A 23,953-nucleotide genomic window follows, 5' to 3' on the forward strand; every position below is an offset into this window, starting at 1 on the left:
GAAGTCGGATCGAGTGCTCACTTGTTGGGGTTGAGCGGGCTAAACAACAGCGTGGATGTCAACCATGGCAATCATCTTGCCATTATGGCTACTATTGTGGAGGACAAGTTAAGTGGGCAAATGAGACCTGACACGACCCAAAAGTCCCTGTTCCGATGAAGTCGGATCGAGTGCTCACTTCTCCTTCGGCAAGCCAAGCTACAGTGCTCCTACTTCATCTACAGCGTGTCTCCAAGAAGCTATAAATGATCCTATGTCCGGTCACATGGGATCTGGTCTGCTGAGCACAACTTTACTTCTGAGCTATCTGCATGAATAGGCCCTGCCTCCCCACCATTTGAACAGAAGAAGAGGTGCACTTGGTGCAATTCTCCTTACTAATGGCACAAGCTATGAACTCCGAACACCGCCCCAATGACAAGATCGACGTCCTCATCATCGGCGCTGGGCCTGCCGGATTGATGATGGCAAATTGGATGGCCCATTGCGGCGTCAATGCACGGATCGTGGACAAGAGAGGAACCAAGGTCTGTTGGGAATACTCGCATATCAGTATCTGAATGTGCTTATATTCTCTCCAGGTTTTCAATGGTCAGGCCGATGGGCTCCAGTGTCGCACCTTGGAAATATTGGATTCCTTCGGCATCGCACATCGGGCCTGGATCGAGGGGAACCATATGCTTGAGATTTGTCTCTGGAATCCCGACAAGGATGGGCTTATTCGGCGAAGCGACCGAATTCCCGACACGACTCCTGGCATCAGCCGCTTTCAGCAAGTTGTGTTGCATCAAGGCCGGATCGAACGGTTCTTTCTTGATTCCATTGCCAGCAAAAGTGACATCCGGGTCGAGCGTGGCGTCATGCCAACTAAGCTAGACTTGGACGAATCTCTGGCCGAAGATCCAGATGCTTACCCCATCACGGTTACACTGCGACATTTATCTGAGGAAGAGGCAACTCCAAAGCAAACCGCTACCTCGGCCAATGGTTCTGTGATCTCCGATGGTCTATTTCGAAGCAATCTATCACCAGATGATACTGAGGATCTCCTCAGGAAGTCCGAGCTTAATGACAAGGCCAATTCCGAGGAGACTGTGAAGGCAAAATATGTGTTGGGGGCAGACGGTGCGCATTCTTGGGTCCGAAACCAACTGGGATTCAAGCTGGAGGGGGATTCAACAGACTACATCTGGGGCGTCCTCGACATTATCCCCATCACAGATTTTCCGGACATCCGAATGAGATGTGCAATTCATTCTGCTAGCTCGGGCAGCGTGATGGTTATCCCTCGAGAGAACAAGCTGGTACGCCTGTATATCCAGCTCACCACAGTTGGGGCGGGAAATGCGGGTAAATTTGATCGCTCGAAGATCACACCAGATCTCATTCTTCGATCAGCTCAGAAGATCATGGCGCCTTACAAGATAACCTATCGCTACTGCGACTGGTGGACTGCGTACCAGATCGGCCAGAGAGTCGGAACCCAGTTCTCGGCCAAAGAACGCATTTTTCTCGCCGGCGACGCCGTTCACACACACAGGTAGGTCTTGCTTTCCGATGAGTCTGCTAAGGGATACTGTGCTAACAAGCTCCAACCATCAGTCCCAAAGCTGGCCAAGGAATGAATGTCAGCATGCAGGATGGTAAGATATTCCGCTGCAACTGTTGACGGTAAAATAGAGGATTGCCGGGCTGATGTTCGAATAGCATACAACTTGGGTTGGAAAGTGGCAAGCGTCGTCCGGGGCATTTCCGACCGTTCCATCCTCAAGACGTACCAATCAGAACGACGGCGCATTGCCCAAGACCTGATCCGCTTTGACCACAGATTCTCAAGGCTCTTCTCCGGCAGACCAGCAAAGGATGTCATGGACGAGGAGGGCATCAGTATGACCGAGTTCAAGGAGGCATTCGAGAATGGCAACCTGTTTGCGAGCGGTATAGGTAAGACCTTCCAAGTTTCAACTCTCATTGCTATGTACTCACCGGTCGCAAGCTGTCAATTACGGGTCTAGTACCATTGTTGCAAAATCCGGTGATTCGGTGGAGCAGGGAGATGGATCAGATGTGGCAACTCAGAACGAAGCATACAAGGTCACCAGTAAGCCGTCCTTGGCCAGCAAAGTGGAGATTGGCAAGAGAATGCCGAGCTTCAAAGTCCTCAACCAAGGGGATGCCCGTCCATCACACTTCCAGGAGCTACTCCGTAGCAATGGGACGTGGAGAGTTGTCATCTTCCCCGGCGATCTCACGAATTCCCGACAGGCAGAGCGATTCACCGAGTTGGGCAAGGCGCTGGGAGCGCAGAACTCGTTCCTCCGGCGCTTCACGCCGGGGGATGCTAGACACGATTCCGTCATTGAGTTACTTGCTGTGCACGCAGGCCACCGGCAAAAGTTCACCATCTTCGACTTTCCAGAAGCGTTTCGTCCCTTCGACGACAAGGACGGTTGGGACTACTGGAAAATCTTTGTGGACGACAACTCCTACCACGAAGGTCATGGACATGCGTATGAGAACTATGGAATTGACCCTGGAGAAGGTTGTGCCATCATCCTGCGGCCCGACCAGTATGTGTCGTACGTGGGATCCATGGATGACTACGATGCCATGGACAGGTTCTTCTCGGCATTCATGATTGAACAAAGTGGTCAAAAGGCTGGAAATGTACGCGAGCCACTCTTCGATGTCGGCGTTGCCCCTGGGGACATACAGGAGAATGTCGCAGTCAGGGTTGGGAGCTCGACAAGTCTAGTTGCTGCGTAGTTAGTTGCTATGCAATCCATCTCCAATCTTGCTTCATGCAGCCTAAATCCTTCAACCAACATTAAGAAGTTGCAGCAAGATGGGTATGCCAGATTGTGAATGTGATGCTGTGAGGCTGGGATAGTAAGGGTACTATAAAAGCGGCATCAGTCTCTTTCCAAATAGAAAGACTGCCTCGGGATACCTTCCTGCGGGAGGCGATATGCCCGTCGATTCTCAATGACCACCTTGTCTGCCTTACAACCTTTCGGGAGGACGCATCTACGACGAGAACAGGGAGCATTACGACCAGCTAAACAGTCCTCGACGCGTCACAAGCTACCATCCACGCCCTTGTCCACAATAGCCCCATCAATCCTGTCAATGTCTCTCTACGAAGTCTGGCAAGCAGCGGCAAGCAGCCCTTTCCAGCCTGCGGTTGGTAAGGACAGCCAGCTCACTGTAGGCTTGTCCCTGTTACTCGTCGGTGAGTAGACCAATGTGAGCATTACGTCTTCTAGAGCTGACTGGACCAGGCTTGATCTTGACTGGCCTCTTCGGACTAAGTACGACTATCTCTGCCCACGTCTCATTTCAAGTGCTGATTGTTGCAAGATCGATCTCCTGTCTCCATACCTCTCTTCGGAATACCAGCTTCTTTGGCATTTGCGTACGTTCCAGCCAGTACAAAGCGTCTTGTATACATGTTGATGGTCCCTTAGCATCGGTGCAGTCTACGCCATTTGTGGCTTCGGTGTCTACGTCTAGGACTCATCCATAGTCTTGGAGCATTACAATCGCAGACCAGCCGAGGTGTCCCACTGTGAGGAATAAAATCATTGTTCGCACACCCATGGCTAGTCAACCCGTCTTCACTGCCATGTCCACATCAGCCAGGCAACTTCATTCGCTGCTCCGCTGTATAGCGTTCTCCCAACGCGCGGAGGTCCAGATCACCCATTCAGGGATAAAGTTCTCGGTGGAAGAAGCTCGAGTTGTGCAGGGCCTTACTTTCCTCGACAAGGCATTATTTTCGACGTACACGTTGAATTTGGACGATGATCAGCATACACTGCCTCCGTTCTCAATCTCGATTGTGGCACTTCTTGAAACGCTCCAAATCTTCGGTATTGCCGAGGCAAGCTCTTCTCGAAATCCCTATGGCGGCTTTTCCTCCTCCTACGGAAACGCCTTCACCGCTCCAGCTCTTGCGGTGGGTGGTACTTGTCGACTGTCGTACCAAGAACCAGGTGCTCCTCTCACCATCACGATTCAAGAGGGGTCGGTTTCGACGATGTGCGAGATGAACACGTATGAGGCTCACGACAACTATGAGGACGACGGCGGCATCCCGCTCGATCGCAATGCTCTGTGCCTGAAGGCGATTATGCGGAGTACTTGGTTGCATGATGCTATCACAGAGCTATCAGGAACGAATCCCACAGCCCTGGTGTTGAACGCCTCGAATCGATCCGCCCCCTATTTTGCTTTGGAAGGCGAAGGAGGCCCCTTTGGCGATAGTATCGTTGAGTTCATGCCGGAATCAAAGAATGACCCTACCCCAAGCGGAACCAGAGGCAAAATGCAACCTCTCGTCACGGAAACTTTTTCTGTTGTACCTCCGTCGGGGTCACATGGGAGAATCAGGCAGAGATACAAGTTCGACATGGTGAAGAGGGCCGGGAGGGCTATGGCGCTGGCAAGCAAAGTCAGCGTTCGACAGGACGAACAAGGAGTTTTGAGTCTGCAATTCATGATTGACCTTGGAGATGGCGCGAATAATGGCGCACGTCGCGATGACAATGCCGCCGCCGCCGCTCCACCCTCTCCTGGCAGTGTTGCCTTTGTCGACTTTCGTTTCGTTCCTTTAGTGGGTGACGACGAAGATAGCGAAAGTGATACAGGAAGCGAGGAGGACTTTGATAGGCAAGAAGACAACAACGCCAGCCCTTGAGATGAATATTCTCCAGGACGACTCGCCACTTTTCCTCGCGTCACTTTGATCCCTCGGCTTCTGCCTTTCTCCAGTCCTCGACCCCACCCATTGTTGACTACTTTCGTATACGCTGGCTACTCGCAGTCGGTGCAGAAGGTCTGAGGGTCTGAACCGAGCTCCGGTGCCGATCCCTATTTGTGATTGCGGTTTCGTGACTTCCGTCTCATTTGGTTCTTCTGCTTTGCATGGGTTTCAAAGGGTCTACGCAGTCCGAAACCAGTACACAAGAACTTGCGCTTGTCGCCCATTCCGACAGTATTTTCAGGCTTCCAGCGTGCTTCGGTGGCCGTAAAGACTGTGTAGTATACATGTCTCCATAAAGGCCAGTCACGTGCCTCGGATGAACTATTACACACCTAGCAAGACAGTTGCTGCTGTAGCAAGAATCAAACTAACCTGGACTGGTTAGCAATCCCCGCAACTCGGACAGATGGCCGGCCGGAGTTCTGGGCAACTTCTTCCGCCGCTTTTCCCGCTCGCCTCCAAGTGGGCAGAACGTCACTACATGTCGAAGACTTCAAACAACAACGAAACAGAGAACTTGGACGTGACTGTGAAGCCAGAACAGAAATTTCTCTGTCCGAATGTCCCCCGGCTGCATCTTGTTTACTGGGTCGGCCCGGTGGAGAAATCGATTCTTCCCGTCCTGAGCCCTCTCGTCGAAGCCGGTCTTGCATTATGGTCTATTCCGCCGCCGCCATCAACATGACCGACTCGGACGAAGACGAGCGCGAACTGCAACGGCTCGCATCCAACAACCCAGCCATGACGGTGCCCGCGAGCCAGACCATCTCGCGCTCCGAACTCGACCGCCTACGGTCCCGCGCCAGCAAGACATTCACCGCGTCCGACCCCTCAGGCGGCACCGAAACGTTCGTCCAAGACCCGGCAGCATCGTCACCTGCATCCCCAACGACAGAGACCAATGGAGCGCCAATGCCAGCACCAGTGCACGAAATCGAAATCGACAGCCACGGGCACGTCCAAGTTCAAGCCCAGCTGTCCAAATACGACGTGGGCTGGCGTCGCGTGGTGCGCAATTTCTCGCCGTCATGGTTCTCCGTGACCATGGGCACGGGGATCGTGTCTCTGCTGCTCATCACGATCCCGTACAAGGCCGACTGGCTGTACTGGTTGGCCGTGGTGTTCTTCGCGCTCAACAGCATTTTGTTCGTTCTGGCACTCGGCATTTCTGTGCTCCGGTATACGCTGTACCCGGAGATCTGGGGCGTGATGATCGCCGACTCGACCAACTCGCTGTTTCTGGGGACGGTGCCGATGGGCTTCGCCACGTTGGTGGAGAGTTGGATTTTCTTGTGCTGTCCGTACTGGGGGTACTGGTCGGTGACGGTCGTTTGGGTGGCTTGGATGATCGATGCCATCGTGGCTGCGGCGGTCACGGTGTCGTTGCCGTTCCTGCTCATGTCGCAGTCGCATCAGCATTCGTTGGACCGCATCACGGCGGCGCAGTTGTTGCCTATTGCGGCGACGATTGTTGCAGCTGGAGCTGGTAAGTGGTACAAACACCATGGATTTCGAGAATGCATGCATAGAGGCAGATACCGCACAGCACAGCATCCAGCACGGAGCAGCAGATCCCATACACTGGACTCTACACAATATGCGGATACTCCCAAGACTTGGACTCGTGTCAGATCTCTTTCCCAATCGACACCCTTTCTACATACCCACTCAAACACGCCTCCTCTTCCTCCTCTTCCTCCTCCTCCTCCTCCTCCTCCTCCTCCTCCTCCTGCTGCTGCTGCTGCTGCTGCTCCTGCTCCTGCTCCTACTACTACTCCTCCCATCGTCTCAAGCATCTACACTCACCATCCTTCCCCACCCAACAATCTTCATTTCAGACCTCAAACTAACAACAACTTCTCTTTTCTGTGTCTTCAGGCAGCGAAGTCGCCGAACTCCTCCACAACCCGACCCACGCGCTCGGCACGCTCCTCACGTCCTACGTGATGTGGGGCATGGCAACCCCCCTAGCCATGACCATCCTAGTGATCTACTACCAACGCCTAGCCCTGCACAAACTGCCGCCGCGCGAAGTCGTCGTGTCGTCCTTCCTCCCGCTCGGCCCGCTCGGCATGGGCGGCTACACAATCATGTACCTCGGCCGGGTGTCGCGCGAGGTATTTCCCCGGGTCGAGTTCCTGCACAACCTCGCCGTCGCCGGCGACGTCGTGTACGTGATGGGCGTCTTCGTCGCGCTGATCATGTGGGGGTTCGGCCTGTGCTGGCTGGTCTTTGCGCTGGCCACAATCTACCGCACGCGGCCGTTTCCCTTCAACATGGGCTGGTGGGGGTTTACGTTCCCCTTGGGCGTGTATGCCATCAGCACCATGACGTTTGGGGTCGAGATGCCCAGCCAGTTCTTCAAGATGTTGGGCACTATTTTGAGCGTCGCCGTCGTGTTGCTGTGGTGTGTGGTGGCCGCGGGTACGGCTAAGGGTGCTTGGTCTGGGAGGCTGTTTTATGCGCCTTGTTTGAAGAATTTAAAGAAGGAGGTTAGTCAGCCGGAGCTGGATGGGCTGGATAAAGAGAAGTTGCCGGGGAATTGAGCCATTGGGATATGTTTTTGTCACATTATACATGATACATGACACAATGTACATTATAATATATTATATTATATGACCATGATTGCTGGAGGCACGCTTGCGTTATACATCATACTAGTAGGTATACACAGTTCTTCTGTAGTATCGCTTTGTATATATATATTCTTCTCCAGCTCTCATAACCATTGCATGGCTCCGTCTTTACGTACTACTGTTTGGCAACTTTACAGGCTTGAATGTTTTCATGTACGATATGTAGCATGCTTTTGTACTTCTACACTCGCCCATGTTGTAGCATATACTGACCAATACATAACACGTGCTTGTGTTTATTATACCCCGCCAGTAGGAGGTAGTGGATTTTATGTCCATAAGACCAACGTGAGTCGTTGCATACTCTCTCATATATCGCAACTGTGTGCAAAACACATTTAAACCCCTCCCGTCGGATGCGTAGGATCAATCCATTTCACGCCCTCCGGATCCTCTACAGGCACGACATCCGGCAAATTGACAGCAATGGCCTCCCCATCACTCCGCATCAACACACACTCCAGGTCCTCGTCCTCCTTGGCGTTGATTTCCTGATGCGGCACGTAAGGAGGCACATAGATGAAATCGCCCGGACCCGCCTCGGCCGTGAATTGGAGCCGGTCGCCCCATCGCATCCGTGCCTTTCCCTTCACGACGTAGATCACACTCTCCAGGTGGCCGTGGTGGTGGGCGCCCGTTTTGGCGTTCGCGTGAATCTTGACCGTGCCGGCCCATAGCTTCTGCGCTCCGACGCGGGCGGTGGTGATGGCGGCGGCACGGTTCATGCCCGGTGTCTGGGAGGTGTTTGTGTCCAGGCCGTTGGCGGGGATCACCCGGACACCGCTCTCGCGCCAGCCATCTGGGGGTTGGTCGGTGGAGGATGTTGCTTGGAAGAGATGAGCTGGAACTTCATGGTGCGAATGGTCGTGGCCGTGGTCGTGGTCGTGGTCGTGAGTGTGAGAATGAGAATGGTCGTGGGAATGAGAATGGGAGTCGGACATATTGGCTAGATTTAGATGCTCGTCCTGGGGTCGAGATGGCGTGCAGCATTCGAGATGTGCCAGTCTTCTCGCCTCGACTGTGACCCGGGATGGAATACTCGACACAGCAACGACCAAGTAAGTTCAATAGCCGTGAAGAGGGACCTTGTCGAGTCTTTTCTCTTTCGTAAACGAATGAATGCAGGACAGCCGACAGGTGAACAAATGGTGAGGGGTGAAGTTGTCGTTGTTGTCTGTTGACTTGATGTCCGAAGCCGAGCATGTTATATTATTGGAGAAATGGAAAGCGACCTGCATCGCGTGCAATCGTAGCGCGATCACCTCATCGCAACGACGTCTCCGCTAATCTCCCTCGTAAATACCATTCTCTCTCTGTCGAGGGTCATCAGTCGGTGCGGACACATCCTCTTGTTGTTTCCGCCTTTTGATAGGAGCTCGACACTGATTTCCACGGGCCGGCTTGTTCAAGGGAGTGGCTTGTGTGAAAAAGTGGTGTCCCGCCAGATCTACATGTCCTCCTAATCAGACTCCTTCATCAACGACTGTTTGGCAATATCCGCAACGAAACCCATCCCATGCATCTCAAGGCATGTCGTCTCTTCGATTCCTTTCGCCTTTTCTCCCTGCGCTCACGGCCTTGATAGGCTTGGGAGGCTTCATTGTCGGGATATACAGCTTCACCGCGCCAATTTCTGCGGCCCAGATCTACGGTGTTCAACTGCCTGCGAACACCGCGACCAGGAGCTTCCCTTCAAAGAAGTCCGATGAGCCTGCGGCTGTAGACAGGAACAACTCACAGCATGTGGCGTACATTTATGCCCACGGAATTCGCAATTTCGCGATCGGGCTGGCCATCATGGGTCTCACGGCTTACTGGCAATGTCAGACATCTCTTGCCGCCCAGTCTACAGCCCAGCGGTGTCTAGGTATTGTGATCATGGCCGGATCATTGACACCGGTCGTCGATGCTGTTGTCGTCTGGCAGGCTGCGCAGAAAGACAAGGCGGTGGATATGGAGACAGGTAGGAAGGCAGCTCGACTCCATGCACTTCGGTCTCTGGCCTGGTTAGCCACAGGTCTCTGGTGCTTGTTTGGTTGAAGGGCAGTGTGACAACGTTTGTTTGTCTCTGGTATTCTGTAACATCTCGTTTCGAGAGTTTCATTGTTTGATTGATTGAATGAGATTGTGTTATTTCTTTGTCCTGGCTATTTGTACCACATCCTTCCAGTTGGGAGAGGGGTCACAGTTGATGTATGCCGAGTGTGTCTTCTCTTTTGCCTGCCGCTGATGGCTCTTGTGTATTCGTCGCTCGCCCTGCTCTTCCTTGACGTTGTAACAGTATCTCTTTAATCCCTTGTCTCTGGTGCTTCGAGTGTGTAGGAGGGTACTGAACATGGCATTGTTACGTGTCTCTTGTTATATGTTTGTTCTTGATTCAAGTCAGCACCAGTACCAAAAGGATGGTTGTGGGTTTGAGACGAGTCTGGAGGAGCCGTTTGAGGTACGCAGTCAGAGGATGCATGCGAGAGAGGCTGTCTGGTGTAAAGGTCAGCTCGGCAGTTTGAGGAACGCAGTTCCAATAAGGGAGGTCTGGGAGATGTGGTGTGGAGGTAATTGTCTAAAAAGAAAGCAGTCAGAAGAAGGCGGCCTGAAAGGAGGCTCTAGAGATAGGGTGTCTGTGTGAGGCAGTTTGTGGAAGGCGGCAGAGTCTGAAGGTGGGAATGCAAAACTATGGGGGAAAAGGACCTCTAAGGGACTGCGACGTGGGCGGCGGCGAGCCCGTAAAGCTGAGGCTGACGGGCAGCGGGGATTATTCTTCGCGGGTGGAATTGGCCTGGAGATTACTTGTCAATGGGCGCGGTGAAGAGGCGTGGCTGCGGCCGACAACGGAGGCGCAGGAAGCTGGAATATGCGATGACGAGGTGGTGATGATGAGCATGAAAGGGAATGGTGGCTGCAGCAGTAGGTGCAGATGGGGGGGGGGTGTCGACGATGAGGTTCAGAAGGCAGCGACGACATGACCTTGTATACAAAGTGACGGCACCGACAGCAACAACCTCACAAGCGAGGGGTGAATTGACCTTCAAGCTACAAGTCAACTACTCCAAGTCTACCATGGGGGCTTCGCTATGGTTACAAGTACGACTGCGGCCACTCTTCTCCAAGTCCAAGCATAAAGCTCAAAGATGATGAAAAGGCAAAGAGCAATCTGTACACAATTAGCAGAAGACGAAGAAGGGCGAAGGGGAAGGGAGATGTGAGGACCCGGCCATCCATACTACCCGAAGGTAAGTATGAATGGCACTCCGCCAGCCCGCCTCCATCAGGTCGTCAGCAACCCGCACAATGCCAGAGCCAACTAACAATGGAGATTAGTAGCAAAGTGCTGGTTGCTACTCGCTGATGGAGGCGCCTCAGTTTTGGGGGATACTTACCTGTGCAGGTAGGGGGAGGAGGTGCGGGAGGCGGTGGAAGAGAAGAAGAAGGGGGAGGAGGGCAGAGGAGGAGGAGGAGGTGGTGGTGGTGGTGGAAGAAGAGGAGGAAGAAGAAGAAGGGGGAAAGAGAAGAAGAAGAGTGAGGAGAAAAAGAAGAAGTGCTGAGGACCCGGCCAACTCATACTGCCAAAGGCAAGTATGAGAGACACTCCACCATCCCGCCTTCATCAGGTCGCCAGCAAGAGGCAGTGAGGGCTGCCAGAGCCAACTAACAATGGAGATTTGTAGCAGATGACTGCGTTGCTATCTCCTGATGAAGGCGCCTCAGTTGTGAACTCACCTGGGCAATGTGAAGAAAAGAGAGAAAAAGAAGAAGAGAGCGAGCGGAGGAGCAAATACTTATAGGCGTCTGCTGGTTCGCCAAGCCTTCTCTGCAAAAGAGGCATGGCATGAGGCTGCAAATGGACCGGCTGAAACAGGGCGGGATCCGAGGGAATAACACAAGGGAGGAAGAAGTGAGGCGGGTGCTGTGTTGGGAAAGCCAAAACACCCACGGCACGCAGTGGGACTGCGGAGGAAACCAGCAACTCAGCAGGCGTTCCAGCAGGGACTGCCTTCAGCCTTCAGCCTCTCACCACAAAGCAAGATGGACGATGACGATCCTGATGGGAAAAGGAGCACAAGATCACCAAATCGCTGCTGGGAAACGCAATGGAAATGCTACGGTTGCAACGCAAATGCTGACATACAAGGCTACCGGACCGCATACCAGAACTCTACGAGGCTGCCGATCTGCGAATCTCCATCTGTACCAAGGAAACAACCATCCAACTCCACCACCACTATCAGGTTTGTTTACAGCCTGCGCTCCAGCTGACCTATCAACAGAATACTGACCATCCACAGCATACGAGTCCCTCCATCTCCTCTGCTTCGATGACTGCATTGACTCCGCTGAACTCAGTTGTGAAACTCAGAGGTCAATCGACATGAGCGGTTGACTTGAACAATACCCACCCTTGCGCACGGAACGATTGTCAATCCACCTCCTCCGCTTTCTCAGACCAACCTGCCTCAACAAACATTGCCCGTTGAGCTGCTATTGGGAACACGGCGAGGCTCAAAAACATCATGCTGCTGGAGACATACAAGGAAACCGTCTGGTCAGGTCTATTGTCCATGCAACGGAAAGAGGGAGTTACACTCGAAATGTGGTGCGTACGTACCTCGTGGCAGTCAAATGTCGCAGTGGCAGGGGTGCATTCTGCTCATTGGCGAGACGGATGGATATGCCAATGGAGCCATGCAATAATGAGGCTCCATAACTTTGTTTTTCGGTGGAACGCGAGGCTGAAACAACCTTAATTTGATGGACCACGAGGTTTACTACGACAACTTTAACAATCATACTACTAGTAAGCACCACTAGAAAGCGCCTCAGCTGTGGCCGAAAGTGTAACCAGGCTTTGCAGATGCCGCAGTTAATCAACAAGATACTAGTACATCATCATATCGCAGTCTACACACGACTTCAAGAGGCCACATACGCAAGCCACCACAGTGACTTTCAATTGACCACAAGCCGACCAGAATTGAGAATTCAATCTTCGCTTGACCCAACAGCACCTGCGCTACTTTTCAACGGCTGAGAGAACATTCACGTGGACGAACAAATTACAGTTGTGAAAGCCGAACCTACGGGCACGAGTGGTTCCTAAATTCCTCCTTCGCCGTGTACCGGGGGAGAAATCATCCGCTCTGTCGACCCAAGAAGCACTACCCCATCCAAACAGTCCATGCGCGAATAATAGTCCCAGCCCCCCTAACGCGTAATCAGCTGCTCAAATCCTGCCGACCGCTCTAATTCAAAGATGCAACCGCCCAGTGCGAAGACATCATAGCTAGACATAGACCAAACCAGGCCGGGAAAAGAAACAGGATATAGTGTCATCGACCACAAGCATGAGCATACAACAGCCAGCGCCAGACTTGTCCCTGGCGCCGTACACCACAATTCTGGCTTCAGGCTGTGCTGAGGCTTAAAACTGTTTGAACCTTTTCCCCGAAGGTACTCCACTTCCAGACAAGGAGGACAATGCGCGGCAGTGTTCAAACCCAAATACTTTCCCCACAGCTAGTGACGTTGAATTCGGCGCCCAAGCCAGCCTCTTCGGCCAAAGCACGCAGCTGGCCGACTATCACGTCGCCCGGATCAGGCCCGTCCATCAGCGTGTCTTTCACGTGAATGATGTGAACAGTAACGCCCTTGAGCGGGCTGGCGAGCTTCTGGGCCGTTTGGGCCTGCGGATTTGAGGCCGGATAAGGGTGTCCCGCTGACACTGCTCCTGAAGGAACCAACCCCGCTCCCATCGCCGTCGCTGCTCCTCCAAGTGCAGGACTAGAAGCAGCATCAGCTTGGAATTGTACGGACCGAGCGCGAACAGGCGTTGATGGGTGGGCCATGGAAGAACTCTGGTTGGAGTCGCGAGGCTCGTGAGACCGCTTGCGACGCGACGAGGAGGGCGTCCTGTTACCGCTGCCCACGTAGCCAACGGGGAGGAGTTGTGGGGATGGCATGCTGTCGAAATTGGTGGGCGTCATTTCTGGTGTCGTAGCCAGCTCGCCATTCAGTCCTCTCTTGCGTTTCCGTTTCAGCTCGGAAGGAGTCGGTGGCTGTTTCATACTCATAGTATTCACAACCGGCGTGGGCGGGAATTCGAATGGTCCCTCAGCAGCTTTGCCGTCGGCGGCTTGCTCGGCTGTTGCTTGACTCGACTCAGAGGCCGACTGCTTGCGCTTGTTGATGACGCAATGGGCGAGAAATCTGAGCTCGGCGATCAAATGCCTGGGGCACAAGTGACCGTAGAGGTCTTCATTACGGACACTGTCGTCGTACGAGCACTCGATAAAGATGGCTCGGAGGGTCCCGTTGGCGATCTTGACCGCCGCATCTTCCCAGATGATGTGATTTCGGGGCGACATGCTGACCGTATCAGGCTCAACGTCTCCAAAAATAAGAAGCTCATGGCCGGTATCATCATTCCGGATGAAAAAGGCGGAGCTTGAAACCGGCTCCAACATGTAGTTTCCCTCCATGTAGGTTGAGCCTGCTGGTCCGCCTGGCAGGCTTGGGGTCATAGAGCCCGCCGCCATTGTCATTTGCCCTCCTCCTTGCGATTGTTGTTGAGCGAAGGCCGCGAAGTAGCCATGGTCGTCAGATAGACGGGACAGTCTCCTAGACGGGAAGTTATAGTCTGACTGCGCCCATGGAAAGGAGTCACTGTGTTGGTGGGATATGCTGTGGCTCCTCCGTTGGCATTTGCCATGACTCAAGCTCCAGCATTTTGTGGCCAACCCATCGCAAACATTGACGTAGCCTCGCGACTCTCCCAGTCCCAACCGTGGATTGCCTCCCTCAATCAGCCGTCGATAGGTAACAAAGCCCACTCCGTTGGCTTCGTCCGACAGATTGGGCCATAGCCAATCGTTGAAGATGTGATTTTTGATGGCTTCGATGGTAGATGGTAGAGCCACAATTGCTTTGGCTTCCCGCCCAAACTCCAGCGCCGGCGTGTTTATTGCGAGGGACGACAGATGATCAAGGTGCGGATGAGTGATCAGAAAAGCATGTAGGATCTCCCGGAAAATGTACAGGGCGTTTGCTTTGGCAGAGATACCGGGGAACTTGATGCCCGCAAACGGACCCGACTCCAATGTCTTGGAGTAGTCTTTGGGCGGGATGGTCTCTGACTTGCTGGGCATTTCTCGTTGCAGGATCCGGATGATGCTGGCCAGATGTGCTCCCGCATCGACTGCTATCATGGAACTCTTGCGCCATCCTGCACGAGCATTTCGCACGAGCATTCCAGTGACATTGTCTTCGCGAGGGCCGCCTGAGGATCCCTAATGATGTGATCAGCTACACGATCTTGAGCGACCCTCACACGGCAGAGGAGCTCGACATTTCCAAGGGAACGTGATCGGGAACCAGAGCTGGCCGTTCCGCAACAATGGCAATGCCACCACACGCAGATCCTGTGCAATCGATAGCCGTCCTCGTGGAAGCACTTACCAACACTATAACCTGGAACGAAGCACCCTCCTTTTTTCCGTGTACGCGCAGCTCGGGCAGAGCATCGCGCAGAGCATCTTCTTCTCTCATGAGTGTCTTTGTTGCGTCGGGCTGTGTTCTGCGCTTTTTACTTCTGCCTGCCCCAGTCTTTCTTTGTACTCTCGGCCCGTTGCACAAGGTCTTTGTTCTGCACCGGCGGTCAACCGAGGCCTGGTCCGATTATGAATGTTTCAAAGATTCAAACGGCGGTATCGCATCGGGTAGCTGCTGCAAACTTGGAGCCGAAGCGAAACAGCGTAAAGCGGAATGACCGTGGTGGGATCGACGGAAAGGAAAAGGAGCCTCGTAGTTTATTCAAAGCCCGTCAATGGGTCAATATAAGGACATCAATTCATATGAGCTGGTGAGCCGGGGGAGGCCGCTTGTCATACACAGCAGTTAGGACAGCTAGGCGAGGTTCAAGCATTGAGATGTGGACGGACGGCGCCGAGTAGACATTGTCGGTCTGAGATTGAAACTTGACTGGGTTGTCAGTAGAATTCCAATAAGCGAGAAAGCATCTCCCACTATTAGTATGACATTTATCAAGGACACGATGTAGACCGGGCACTCGAGAAGGTCTGTGTGCTCGTCTACCATCGAGAGCTGGTACCACAATGCAATAATGTTTTCACAGCTGCGTCATTTCTCCTCGCCCACGCTCTCGAACATGAGATGGAGAGCAGATGGGAGCTTTTGGTAGGTGCACGTCGTCGACTGGGGCTCCCTGCCGCTCTGGGGCCTCCGTAGCCCTTTAGCACTCTAGGTACAGTAGTCGTCTGGAGTCAGGGGTCACTATGGGTCAACGGAAGTGCTAGTCAGTCGGTGTTCGTAAGGGACATGAACAATGCTCTTATCCACCCTTAAGACCCTACACCAGGAGGCAGCTAAGAAGTACCACAGCAGATATAAATGCACTTCAGAATTCCAGCCTGTGCAACATTTTGAAGAGAAGTATTGTTTTGGCGATTGGCCAATATCACTCCATGCACTATAGCAAAGTGACCTTAACGTCCTTGTGGCTTCAAATTGCTCTATTTTCCTGGCCGTCGCTAGTCATCATGGAGACTCAAGAAAGCACAAATTTTGGAATTGCTGCCTCCAAAGACGAACGAGGACGCAGACTCGGAAAGTTGTTTCAGACATAGACATAAATCATCAAAGAAAAAGTTCATTTTTCATGCTAGGGTATCTCATGTGTGACTCGGTCCCGCCGCTTCGCCTACAGCAGCATCATAAGTTGGAATGGGTGGTTGACCCGTTCGATCGTCTGGTGGATCTCTCCTGCCATCATCATCTCTTGCTTCGCTGCCTCTCCGACTCCGAGGAGGACTACTGTACTCCGGAGGTGGAATGATGACCTGCCCATTGGGCGTATTCTCGACGGGTTGATTTTGGATATCACCAAAATCCAACAACATATTTCCCTGACTGGGAAGATCTTGCGTGGAGACATGCGCAAGTTGAGACAGTGATATGTCTGTGGGTGATCGAATTGGTCCAGGACTCAATCCAATCCTCGCAAGGCCGCTTCGTGTCCTTGAGTGGCCGGGCTGATACTCTGGTTGTCGAGTACCCTCCCTGCCTGTCTCAAGCAAGATGCTGCCTTGCTCGCTGCCATACGGCGGAGGAGGAGCAAGACTGCCGGTCATTGGTGCGAGCCCCCATTTCTTGACGTTGGCCTCGATAAAAACGAAGCCCATCTGCCCAAAGTTGACATGCACGGTACAGGGACCGTTGGCACCCACGGTCGGGAAGAAGTTTTGATTTTTCAGATTGTGCGCAACCTCGTCCAGTTTCTTGCCGTTGCGTGTGAAGAAAATACTCCCAGTCCGGGGCCGATAACCCACACCGATCACATCCCCCTGCACATATGGAGGGCCGTAGGGAGTTGCAGCGAAGGGTTGATTGTACCGTCGGTGACCGGTCGAGATATATGCGACCGAGGTTTTGTGAAAACCTAGCATGTTAGTACTGACCATGACATGATCAACAAACGCAACATACCAGGTAATCGGAATAAAGGATATGGTTTAGTGGTCATCCCGACACTGATCAAACTTGATTCCGGCTTGTCGTAAATCTTCGCCTCCCAGTAGTAGACCTCATTCTGTTTCGGGACTGGTAGGTTGCTTTGAACACTACACTCGGAATCGAAGAACTCGATCTCCGTCCTAGCTTCGACGAAGCAGTTGGCAATCTCTAGCTCCGGTTCGAACTCCCAGGCCGAAACGCCCTTCTCCTGGATTGCCAGAAACTGCGAGAGCGATATATCGGTTTGGACGGATTCGGGCGGGTTCGCCTGGATAAAAGCTAGACACGATGTCAGAGCCGACAACAATAAGACTTGAGACGTTAGGGAAAGACCCACCCTTTGCCCTCAGATATTCCACTCGTTGTAACTCATCCATTGTCTCCAGGGCTTCCGCCTCTTCCTGCGCAAAAGCCTGCTCATCATCGAACTCGCCTGGCCGGCCTATCCGGTCCAGAAGAATTCGCCCTCGGGAGGTATATCTGAAGAAGAAGAAAACGGCCAGGACCAGAACCGCAATGCCTGCGGAACCGAATGCGGATAATACCCCGATAAGGATACCACGGCCTGTTGATCCGCCATCATTGATGTTTATAACGATTGAATTGGGCGAGCGTCCAGCCGTAGAATCTATTCGGTCTTGCCGCCAGCCCGGGTGGCCGGTGAAATGTGAGGAAGAACTGGAGTCGGAGGGTAGGGATGTGGAAGAGGGGCGGATGGAGGTATCGAATGTCATCGCAAGTCGCGCATGTTGGATCTGCTCAGCGCCGGGCTGCATCGCTCCTATGGAGGGCGGATTCGATGGATGAAGGGTGAAGAGACTTTGAAGGATAGAGATTGTGGCGGAAGGGTAGGTGCAAACCGATGTAGAAGAGCAGCGGGGTTCTAGGCCAATTGAGGGAGCTAGAGTCGAGGTCGAGGAAAGGTGGGATCCGATTTGAATCAGTTCAAGTGCAGCGCCTCCACGTAAAGGACTCGGATATCAAACACAAGGCCACCATTCTGGGGTCATCACCGTGCTTGTTATGACACCACAGCGGTGATGATGTCGGTTGAGAGGTTTGATAAAATGAACTTGAAGGCAGATATTGGATAAGTTGGTTTCGTGATGGAAGACGAGCGAGTATGAGCGAAAGGGAATAAGACCTCCCTAACCGCATGACACATGCCCAGAAGATGCATCGAGCGATGGAGCCGGGCGTCACAGGCACCTAGTAGGCACCTACATTGTGGTGATCGACCCTACGGCGATGGCGGCTGCCCCGTAACCGCCAGTAGAGCGTGGCTAACTGAAGGTGCATCTGCCACGGTACAGAGTATTATTATTTCTTGTTAGGAGTACCTAACCTAGTGCCGCCTGTACTGTCCACCTAACAGCGGTACCGCCATGGCAACGAAGCCACTGCACCGACCAGCCGCGCCCAAGATCACCCGTCAAACTGTGCGGGAACTCCACCCAAGTTGAACACTGGCACGACTTGATCTTGAAGTGCAGACCATCATCGAACAATCGAGGATATATGGGAGGTCAACCCATGCTTTATGTCTTTATTTCTACGTCACCCCTTTCGAAGGCTCGCGTGCTCGAGTTGTTTCCAGCAATGCCTCCGGTTTCACAAAGGCTCCCGCCTCGTCCTTCAGATCTTGCTGCCCTTCTTCTTTGACTTCCATCCGGTGAGCACACTGCCGCCATCAATCTCGATGACATTGCCCGTCATGTGCGCCGACGCCATGCTACTCAGGAATATCACCAATCCTGCAAAGTCGGAGGGTTTGCCCACACGCCCCGTAGGCTGTCGCTCCAAGAGTGTGTCGATGTACTTTTCAATTCCGAAATTGGTCATCCGTGACGGGAAAACGCCACTAGCAAGATATTGGTCAGGACTGGACGTCCACGTAGTGCAGAGATGAAGACTTACGGGCAGATACAATTCACCATGATGTTCTGCGGTGCCAGTTTCGATGCTTGCATCTTGGTCAGATGGATGCAAGCCGCTTTCGATGGTCCGTCTGCGATGGAAAATGTCAGCATCAATATCTCCTGGATGTTTTTGTCCCAGGGGGACGTACAACTATACGTTCCATGACCCGGAGCAGAAAGGCCCCCGTCGTCGGTGGTTGTAACGTCTGTGGTCATAATACCGGCCATCGAAGCAATGTTGATCACCCGTGATGGCATATTGGCGCTGGTTCCTTTTAGCAATAAAGGTTCCAGGCCGACCGTCATGTAAAAGACCGACTTGACGTTCAATGCCATCAACTTGTCCCAGCCACCCTCTGGAAAGTCGTAGTAGGATGCCCCCCAAGTAACCCCCGTGTTGTTGAGGAGTACGGTCAACCGGTCAGTACGCTTCTTGACCTCGCTCACCAGTCCGTCACATCCAGCTTTATCCTTCAAGTCGGCCACGATGTACTCGCATTTGCCTGGTCCAAGGGAGTTCAACCGGTCTGCCGTTTTCTTCAGTTCGGACTCTTTACGACTGGCAATAAAGACCTTCGCTCCGTTTTGAATGAATCCTTGAGCTGCCATTTCGCCCAACCCTGTGGCGCCTCCTGTAACCAGAACTACATGATTGCTGACATCGAAGAGCGTCGAGACACGAAGATCGGCCACCGAAGTCATCATTGACTTGATTTATGGCGGGTTGAAAGGGATCTGGCGCGGATACCTGTTGGGAGGACCTGTGCACAAGTATCAAGTCCATACAGATCAATCAAGATCGCATATATATATCGCCTGTAGATCTGGGGAAGATGGGGTCACCGGTAATGTCGGCCATGATTCAAGTTGTAGGGTCTATGGGCCGAACCTCGGCTGTTTGATTGCAGATACTGGCGGGGAGCATACATTCTCTCAGCTCTGGGTTCATCATCGACGAGCCTCCAATATCACGCCGTTGTCGATATTGACTGACATATGGTAGTGACGAAGTGATTATGGACCTTCAAACCCTGATGCCATGAAACCATCTTCATGTTCGAGCATTCATGCTTAGAGGCTCACCGGTGTCGGACATGGCTGAATTATACTATGGATCAATACAAGGCTAGCGCAGAACTTGAACTTGCAGTCCACCGTAGTCTGCCAAGGCCAGATCTGCAATCTGAACTTGAAGTTAAGTGATCTGGGTGCTTCATCTTGCTGGCACTGAACTTCAGAGATACTATGTCCTGCTGGTCAGGAATGCTGAGAAAGCGACTCGATATGAGGTCTGAGGCTGAGGGTTACACCATCGTGTGCAAAGTCACCCGACGTTCAAGTAATGCTACGGTGCCGTACTACTAGTAGTATGGCAATCCAGTGCGGTGGGTGCACAAGTGGTCAGAATGCGGGGGCAAAATCGACACTGGTGTTCTGACTCATGAGCGAAACTCGGCCTGCGCATCGGCCACCTCCACGCCACCTATTCTGTGACTCTCACACCACGCAGCCTCGTTGTGCCTATTTGGAACCCGAAAACGCAGGCATACGCCTTTTCCGTCACACAACCACCGCGCTCTCATCAGGTTGGTCTCATGTGACTCACGCTGCCTATGCCGTCGTATAGACTCATTATTCCAGGCAAGTATGTTCTTAATATCCCTCGCTGATGCCCCATCTCCCCATCATCTTCACATTCTCCCTCGTGCATCTACCCATTCTACGTTGCACTCACTCCCACTCGCAACACGGCAGCGACCTTGCTCTAGCAGCGGCAACATAACTGCAAAACTACAATGGCACATAAACATAACCGCAGACGAGTACGTCCACGTGGTCGGGGCTCTCGTACTGCGAGCTTGACCTTCGGCATGTTGGACAACTTTACGGTGCCGTTTGCCACGTCTCATCCTTTGGCGTCTATCTCAGAATCCACGCGAGACCAAATCATACCACCGTCCTTTCTTCGCAATCCCAACGCCACTATCGCCTCAAAGCATTTGAACAATCGATACGCAGCTTGGCAGAACCGCGATGTGATTCGAACCCGAGACAATGTCAAGAACGAAACGGAACGGATAAAACTATTTGGTGGTGAGCCTGGCGACGATGTGGGGCTCTGCTACAAGATGATGGAAGTGTTTCAAGGGATGAATTGGATTGACAGCCTTGATTAGATGGCATGGATCACACGAATTATGACTTGATGTTTGCACAATCTGGGGGGTTCAGGTCAACAAATCTGGAGGATGGCACTGAATCTCGACTAACAGGATACCGGGCGCTCAAGCTTGACTTGTAGCATTGAAGGCATTGAAGGCATTCAAGAATTAAAGGACTGGTCTCTTGCACGCTTGTTCCCTCACTGCCGAACAAGATGTTTCCAGACGTCGCAAGCTAGCTGGTGACCGGTACTCGCGACATTTTTACAAGATGGATGTGTTCACAATTTGCACAGCGTTTGAGCTCGTTGCCATGCAATGAAAGGGGGGGCGTTTGTCGAAAACGATGAAACAATTTACCCGGTCAGATTAATGCATCATAGTTGGCTGTGGTTTGACACAAGCCTGGAAAAATGATCAGCTGTTTCACGTATATGAGCTCTACGCTGGCTTTGGCCGACGAACTGGACGCTCGCTCCCCATGGGCGCGGCGCACCAAGTACCTTAGTTGGATGCCTACCTACCTAGGTAGTAGTACCTTAGTAAGGACCACAGTATTTGCATGGGGTTAGTACAGGTACACGGGCGCAGCACTGACTGGATTGAATGGAGGCCTGTGCCATTGAAACCGCCAGACTGTGGCGCCAACGCCACACCTCGTTTTCTTGCCAGGTCTGGGTGGATTTCCGAAGCTTGACCTAATGCTTGTCCCACACTGCACTGCAGGCATGGAGATTGACTCCACTGCCTTAAGCGCCGTCAAGGTATTCAGTTGTTCAGGGGACCTACAAACAGCACTGATGCGTACCTGTTAGCACAAATGCCTATCTTTGAACGGCAGATAGGTGCAAGCATCTTGCTGCTCCCTGCAAGCGGTGTCTGATGGTGCAAATCCTCGTTTCCGAACGCAGGCTTCTCTCCGTCGTCGGTGACTTACAATGTTGTAGTAGTACTAAGGTACCACAAACTACGTAATTTGCTACTAAGGACTGCGAGGTGGATCGGTCAAGCCACAGCTAAACGTCAGCCAAGCAATTAGCCCGCGAGCTTGTTTCCTTCCTTGGAACTTGAATTGGTCCTTTTGTCGATCTGCAAGCCAAGCCATTCCCAATCCATCAATCGCTTGGATCCTTACCTTACTGCCCAGTTTGTGCAAGACGACGCCGTCAAACCCCAAAACAAGGCACAAGACGTCGGCATCCCAGACTCTGAACTCGATCACCCTTTCTGCTGCGTCATTCAGAGACTGTTGTGATACATCGTGTCTCGAAGCTGAAATAGAGAGGCTCCTCTCTTGGAAGCCATCTGTCTATCACTTCGGCCTCACTGTTCACTCAGGTCGCAGCTGACCATCGGGTTTCACTTCGACCTTCAAGTTCTCGGGAACAGCAAATTCTCATTCTCCTGCCTATCTGTCCTCCGTCGCAATCACCAGTATTCGATCCTTGCATCCCTCTCGCACTCGCGCAGTCTTCACGATGGGTTTGTTCTCGAGACGAACCGACGGCGCAGCCACCAATGGGCCCAGCACCACTCGTGATTCAAAGATGAATGGACAGAATCGGGCTACAACCAAGGGCGAGCCTTTTGACATTAGTTCTGGTCACTTCAATCGCCGCCCAACCTTTGGACAATGGTATGTTGATTAACCCTACATCAGAAGTTTGATTGCACGAGGGGACTAACACATTCCAAAGGATCAAGTTCACCTGGCTCGATATCCTGACCATGGCCGCCATGGGCGCAGTTGGACTTGGTATCTACGAAGCGAAACCAGCGCCGAGTCGTTCGTTCCCTGTCACCTTCCTCGACGGAGAGATCGTCTACCCTCAGTTTTCCTACCCCCTGCGCCATGAGATCGTTCCCATCTGGCTCGCAGCCCTTCTGGCCGCCTTGATCCCGATTTTCATCATCTTGTGCATGCAAATCCGGGTTAGATCCTTCTGGGACGCCAACAACGCAATCCTCGGTCTTCTCTATTCCCTCATCGCCGCGGCCGTCTTCCAAGTTTTTGTCAAATGGCTCATTGGTGGACTACGCCCTCACTTTCTCAGTGTCTGCGATCCAGACCCAGCACTGATTACTACTGGTGGGACCGGCTTTCGAAATGTCATGTTTCAACGAAATGTTTGTCGTGGCAATGCTAGTCAGATCGATGACTCGTTGGAGTCGATGCCTTCGGGCCACAGCACCGCTGCCTGGGCTGGCTTCTTCTACCTCTACCTGTACCTGAACGCGAAATTGAAGGTTTTCAGCAACTACCACCCAGCATTCTGGAAGTTGATTGCACTCTACGCCCCTCTTCTGGGAGCAACTCTGATCACCGGTGCGCTTACCATTGACGAATACCACAACTGGTATGACTGCTTGGCCGGCGCTGTCATTGGCACCGTCTTTGCCCTTTCTGCTTATCGCATGCTCTACGCCTCTGTCTGGGACTTCCGCTTCAACCACATCCCGCTAACCCGGCACACTCCCTTCTCCTACGGCGCTGGTGCAGCTGGTGCAGGCGGCTTTGAGTCCGCGGTCTTCACACGACGTGCTGGTTGGGGTTATGAGGAAGCATATGGAGGTGCTCCCTTTGACGCTGCTCATGGTTTGAGAGGACAGGTGGCAGGATTCAATACTGGTGCTGGTCCTCACGGTGCCGACACCCGCAATGGCGATGTCGAACATAACGCTGGTTTCGCTCCTACAAATGGTGTTACCGGTGGGTATACCAACGGCACAACTACCGGTCATGGCGCGCCTCTCAATGAACCAGGTCCAGCAGCATTTTCGGACGGGAGATACCATGCTCGCCGAAGCATTGAACGAAAGGCTGTCCCCATCTAAGCATCAGGAAGCTGATTGAGGAGTCATGGTTATCCAACCCTTGAAGCCAGCTCGTTGCGAACATGCATATGGCATGATTTCTCGAGGCACGACAACACTTGCATGGAGTCT

At 52.8% G+C, this 23,953-nt stretch overlaps 11 protein-coding genes across 11 annotated transcripts; 7 read left to right on the forward strand and 4 right to left on the reverse strand.

Moving 5' to 3' along the window:
• Positions 1-380: 380 nt before the first annotated feature.
• A1O1_07192 (phenol 2-monooxygenase) lies at positions 381-2,766 on the forward strand (the record flags this gene model as incomplete). Its single annotated transcript, XM_007728065.1, has 5 exons — positions 381-527; positions 582-1,540; positions 1,603-1,643; positions 1,708-1,944; positions 1,997-2,766. The coding sequence occupies 5 exons, from the start codon at positions 381-383 to the stop codon at positions 2,764-2,766; spliced, it is 2,154 nt and encodes a 717-aa protein (XP_007726255.1).
• Positions 2,767-3,129: 363 nt separating this feature from the next.
• A1O1_07193 (uncharacterized protein) lies at positions 3,130-3,513 on the forward strand (the record flags this gene model as incomplete). The annotated part of the gene is made up of 4 exons (XM_007728066.1): positions 3,130-3,232; positions 3,282-3,311; positions 3,361-3,415; positions 3,468-3,513. The coding sequence occupies 4 exons, from the start codon at positions 3,130-3,132 to the stop codon at positions 3,511-3,513; spliced, it is 234 nt and encodes a 77-aa protein (XP_007726256.1).
• Positions 3,514-3,598: 85 nt separating this feature from the next.
• On the forward strand, positions 3,599-4,699 carry A1O1_07194 (uncharacterized protein; the record flags this gene model as incomplete). Its single annotated transcript, XM_007728067.1, has 1 exon — positions 3,599-4,699. The coding sequence occupies one exon, from the start codon at positions 3,599-3,601 to the stop codon at positions 4,697-4,699; it is 1,101 nt and encodes a 366-aa protein (XP_007726257.1).
• A 747-nt stretch (positions 4,700-5,446) lies between these two features.
• On the forward strand, positions 5,447-7,311 carry A1O1_07195 (uncharacterized protein; the record flags this gene model as incomplete). Its single annotated transcript, XM_007728068.1, has 2 exons — positions 5,447-6,251; positions 6,644-7,311. 2 exons carry the CDS (start codon positions 5,447-5,449, stop codon positions 7,309-7,311), a joined length of 1,473 nt encoding a protein of 490 aa, XP_007726258.1.
• Positions 7,312-7,742: 431 nt separating this feature from the next.
• A1O1_07196 (uncharacterized protein) lies at positions 7,743-8,345 on the reverse strand (the record flags this gene model as incomplete). Its single annotated transcript, XM_007728069.1, has 1 exon — positions 7,743-8,345. The coding sequence occupies one exon, from the start codon at positions 8,343-8,345 to the stop codon at positions 7,743-7,745; it is 603 nt and encodes a 200-aa protein (XP_007726259.1).
• Positions 8,346-8,934: 589 nt separating this feature from the next.
• A1O1_07197 (uncharacterized protein) lies at positions 8,935-9,444 on the forward strand (the record flags this gene model as incomplete). The annotated part of the gene is made up of 1 exon (XM_007728070.1): positions 8,935-9,444. The coding sequence occupies one exon, from the start codon at positions 8,935-8,937 to the stop codon at positions 9,442-9,444; it is 510 nt and encodes a 169-aa protein (XP_007726260.1).
• A 3,446-nt stretch (positions 9,445-12,890) lies between these two features.
• On the reverse strand, positions 12,891-14,645 carry A1O1_07198 (uncharacterized protein; the record flags this gene model as incomplete). The annotated part of the gene is made up of 1 exon (XM_007728071.1): positions 12,891-14,645. The coding sequence occupies one exon, from the start codon at positions 14,643-14,645 to the stop codon at positions 12,891-12,893; it is 1,755 nt and encodes a 584-aa protein (XP_007726261.1).
• A 1,440-nt stretch (positions 14,646-16,085) lies between these two features.
• Positions 16,086-17,702, reverse strand: A1O1_07199 (uncharacterized protein; the record flags this gene model as incomplete). The annotated part of the gene is made up of 3 exons (XM_007728072.1): positions 16,086-16,852; positions 16,900-17,205; positions 17,264-17,702. 3 exons carry the CDS (start codon positions 17,700-17,702, stop codon positions 16,086-16,088), a joined length of 1,512 nt encoding a protein of 503 aa, XP_007726262.1.
• Positions 17,703-18,561: 859 nt separating this feature from the next.
• Positions 18,562-19,550, reverse strand: A1O1_07200 (uncharacterized protein; the record flags this gene model as incomplete). Its single annotated transcript, XM_007728073.1, has 3 exons — positions 18,562-18,787; positions 18,844-18,934; positions 18,995-19,550. 3 exons carry the CDS (start codon positions 19,548-19,550, stop codon positions 18,562-18,564), a joined length of 873 nt encoding a protein of 290 aa, XP_007726263.1.
• A 1,166-nt stretch (positions 19,551-20,716) lies between these two features.
• A1O1_07201 (uncharacterized protein) lies at positions 20,717-21,022 on the forward strand (the record flags this gene model as incomplete). Its single annotated transcript, XM_007728074.1, has 1 exon — positions 20,717-21,022. One exon carries the CDS (start codon positions 20,717-20,719, stop codon positions 21,020-21,022), a length of 306 nt encoding a protein of 101 aa, XP_007726264.1.
• Positions 21,023-22,485: 1,463 nt separating this feature from the next.
• Positions 22,486-23,842, forward strand: A1O1_07202 (uncharacterized protein; the record flags this gene model as incomplete). Its single annotated transcript, XM_007728075.1, has 2 exons — positions 22,486-22,643; positions 22,705-23,842. The coding sequence occupies 2 exons, from the start codon at positions 22,486-22,488 to the stop codon at positions 23,840-23,842; spliced, it is 1,296 nt and encodes a 431-aa protein (XP_007726265.1).
• Positions 23,843-23,953: the final 111 nt, after the last annotated feature.

This window comes from Capronia coronata (genome assembly GCF_000585585.1).
Source record: "Capronia coronata CBS 617.96 chromosome Unknown acBCG-supercont1.6, whole genome shotgun sequence".
NCBI lineage: Eukaryota > Fungi > Ascomycota > Eurotiomycetes > Chaetothyriales > Herpotrichiellaceae > Capronia > Capronia coronata.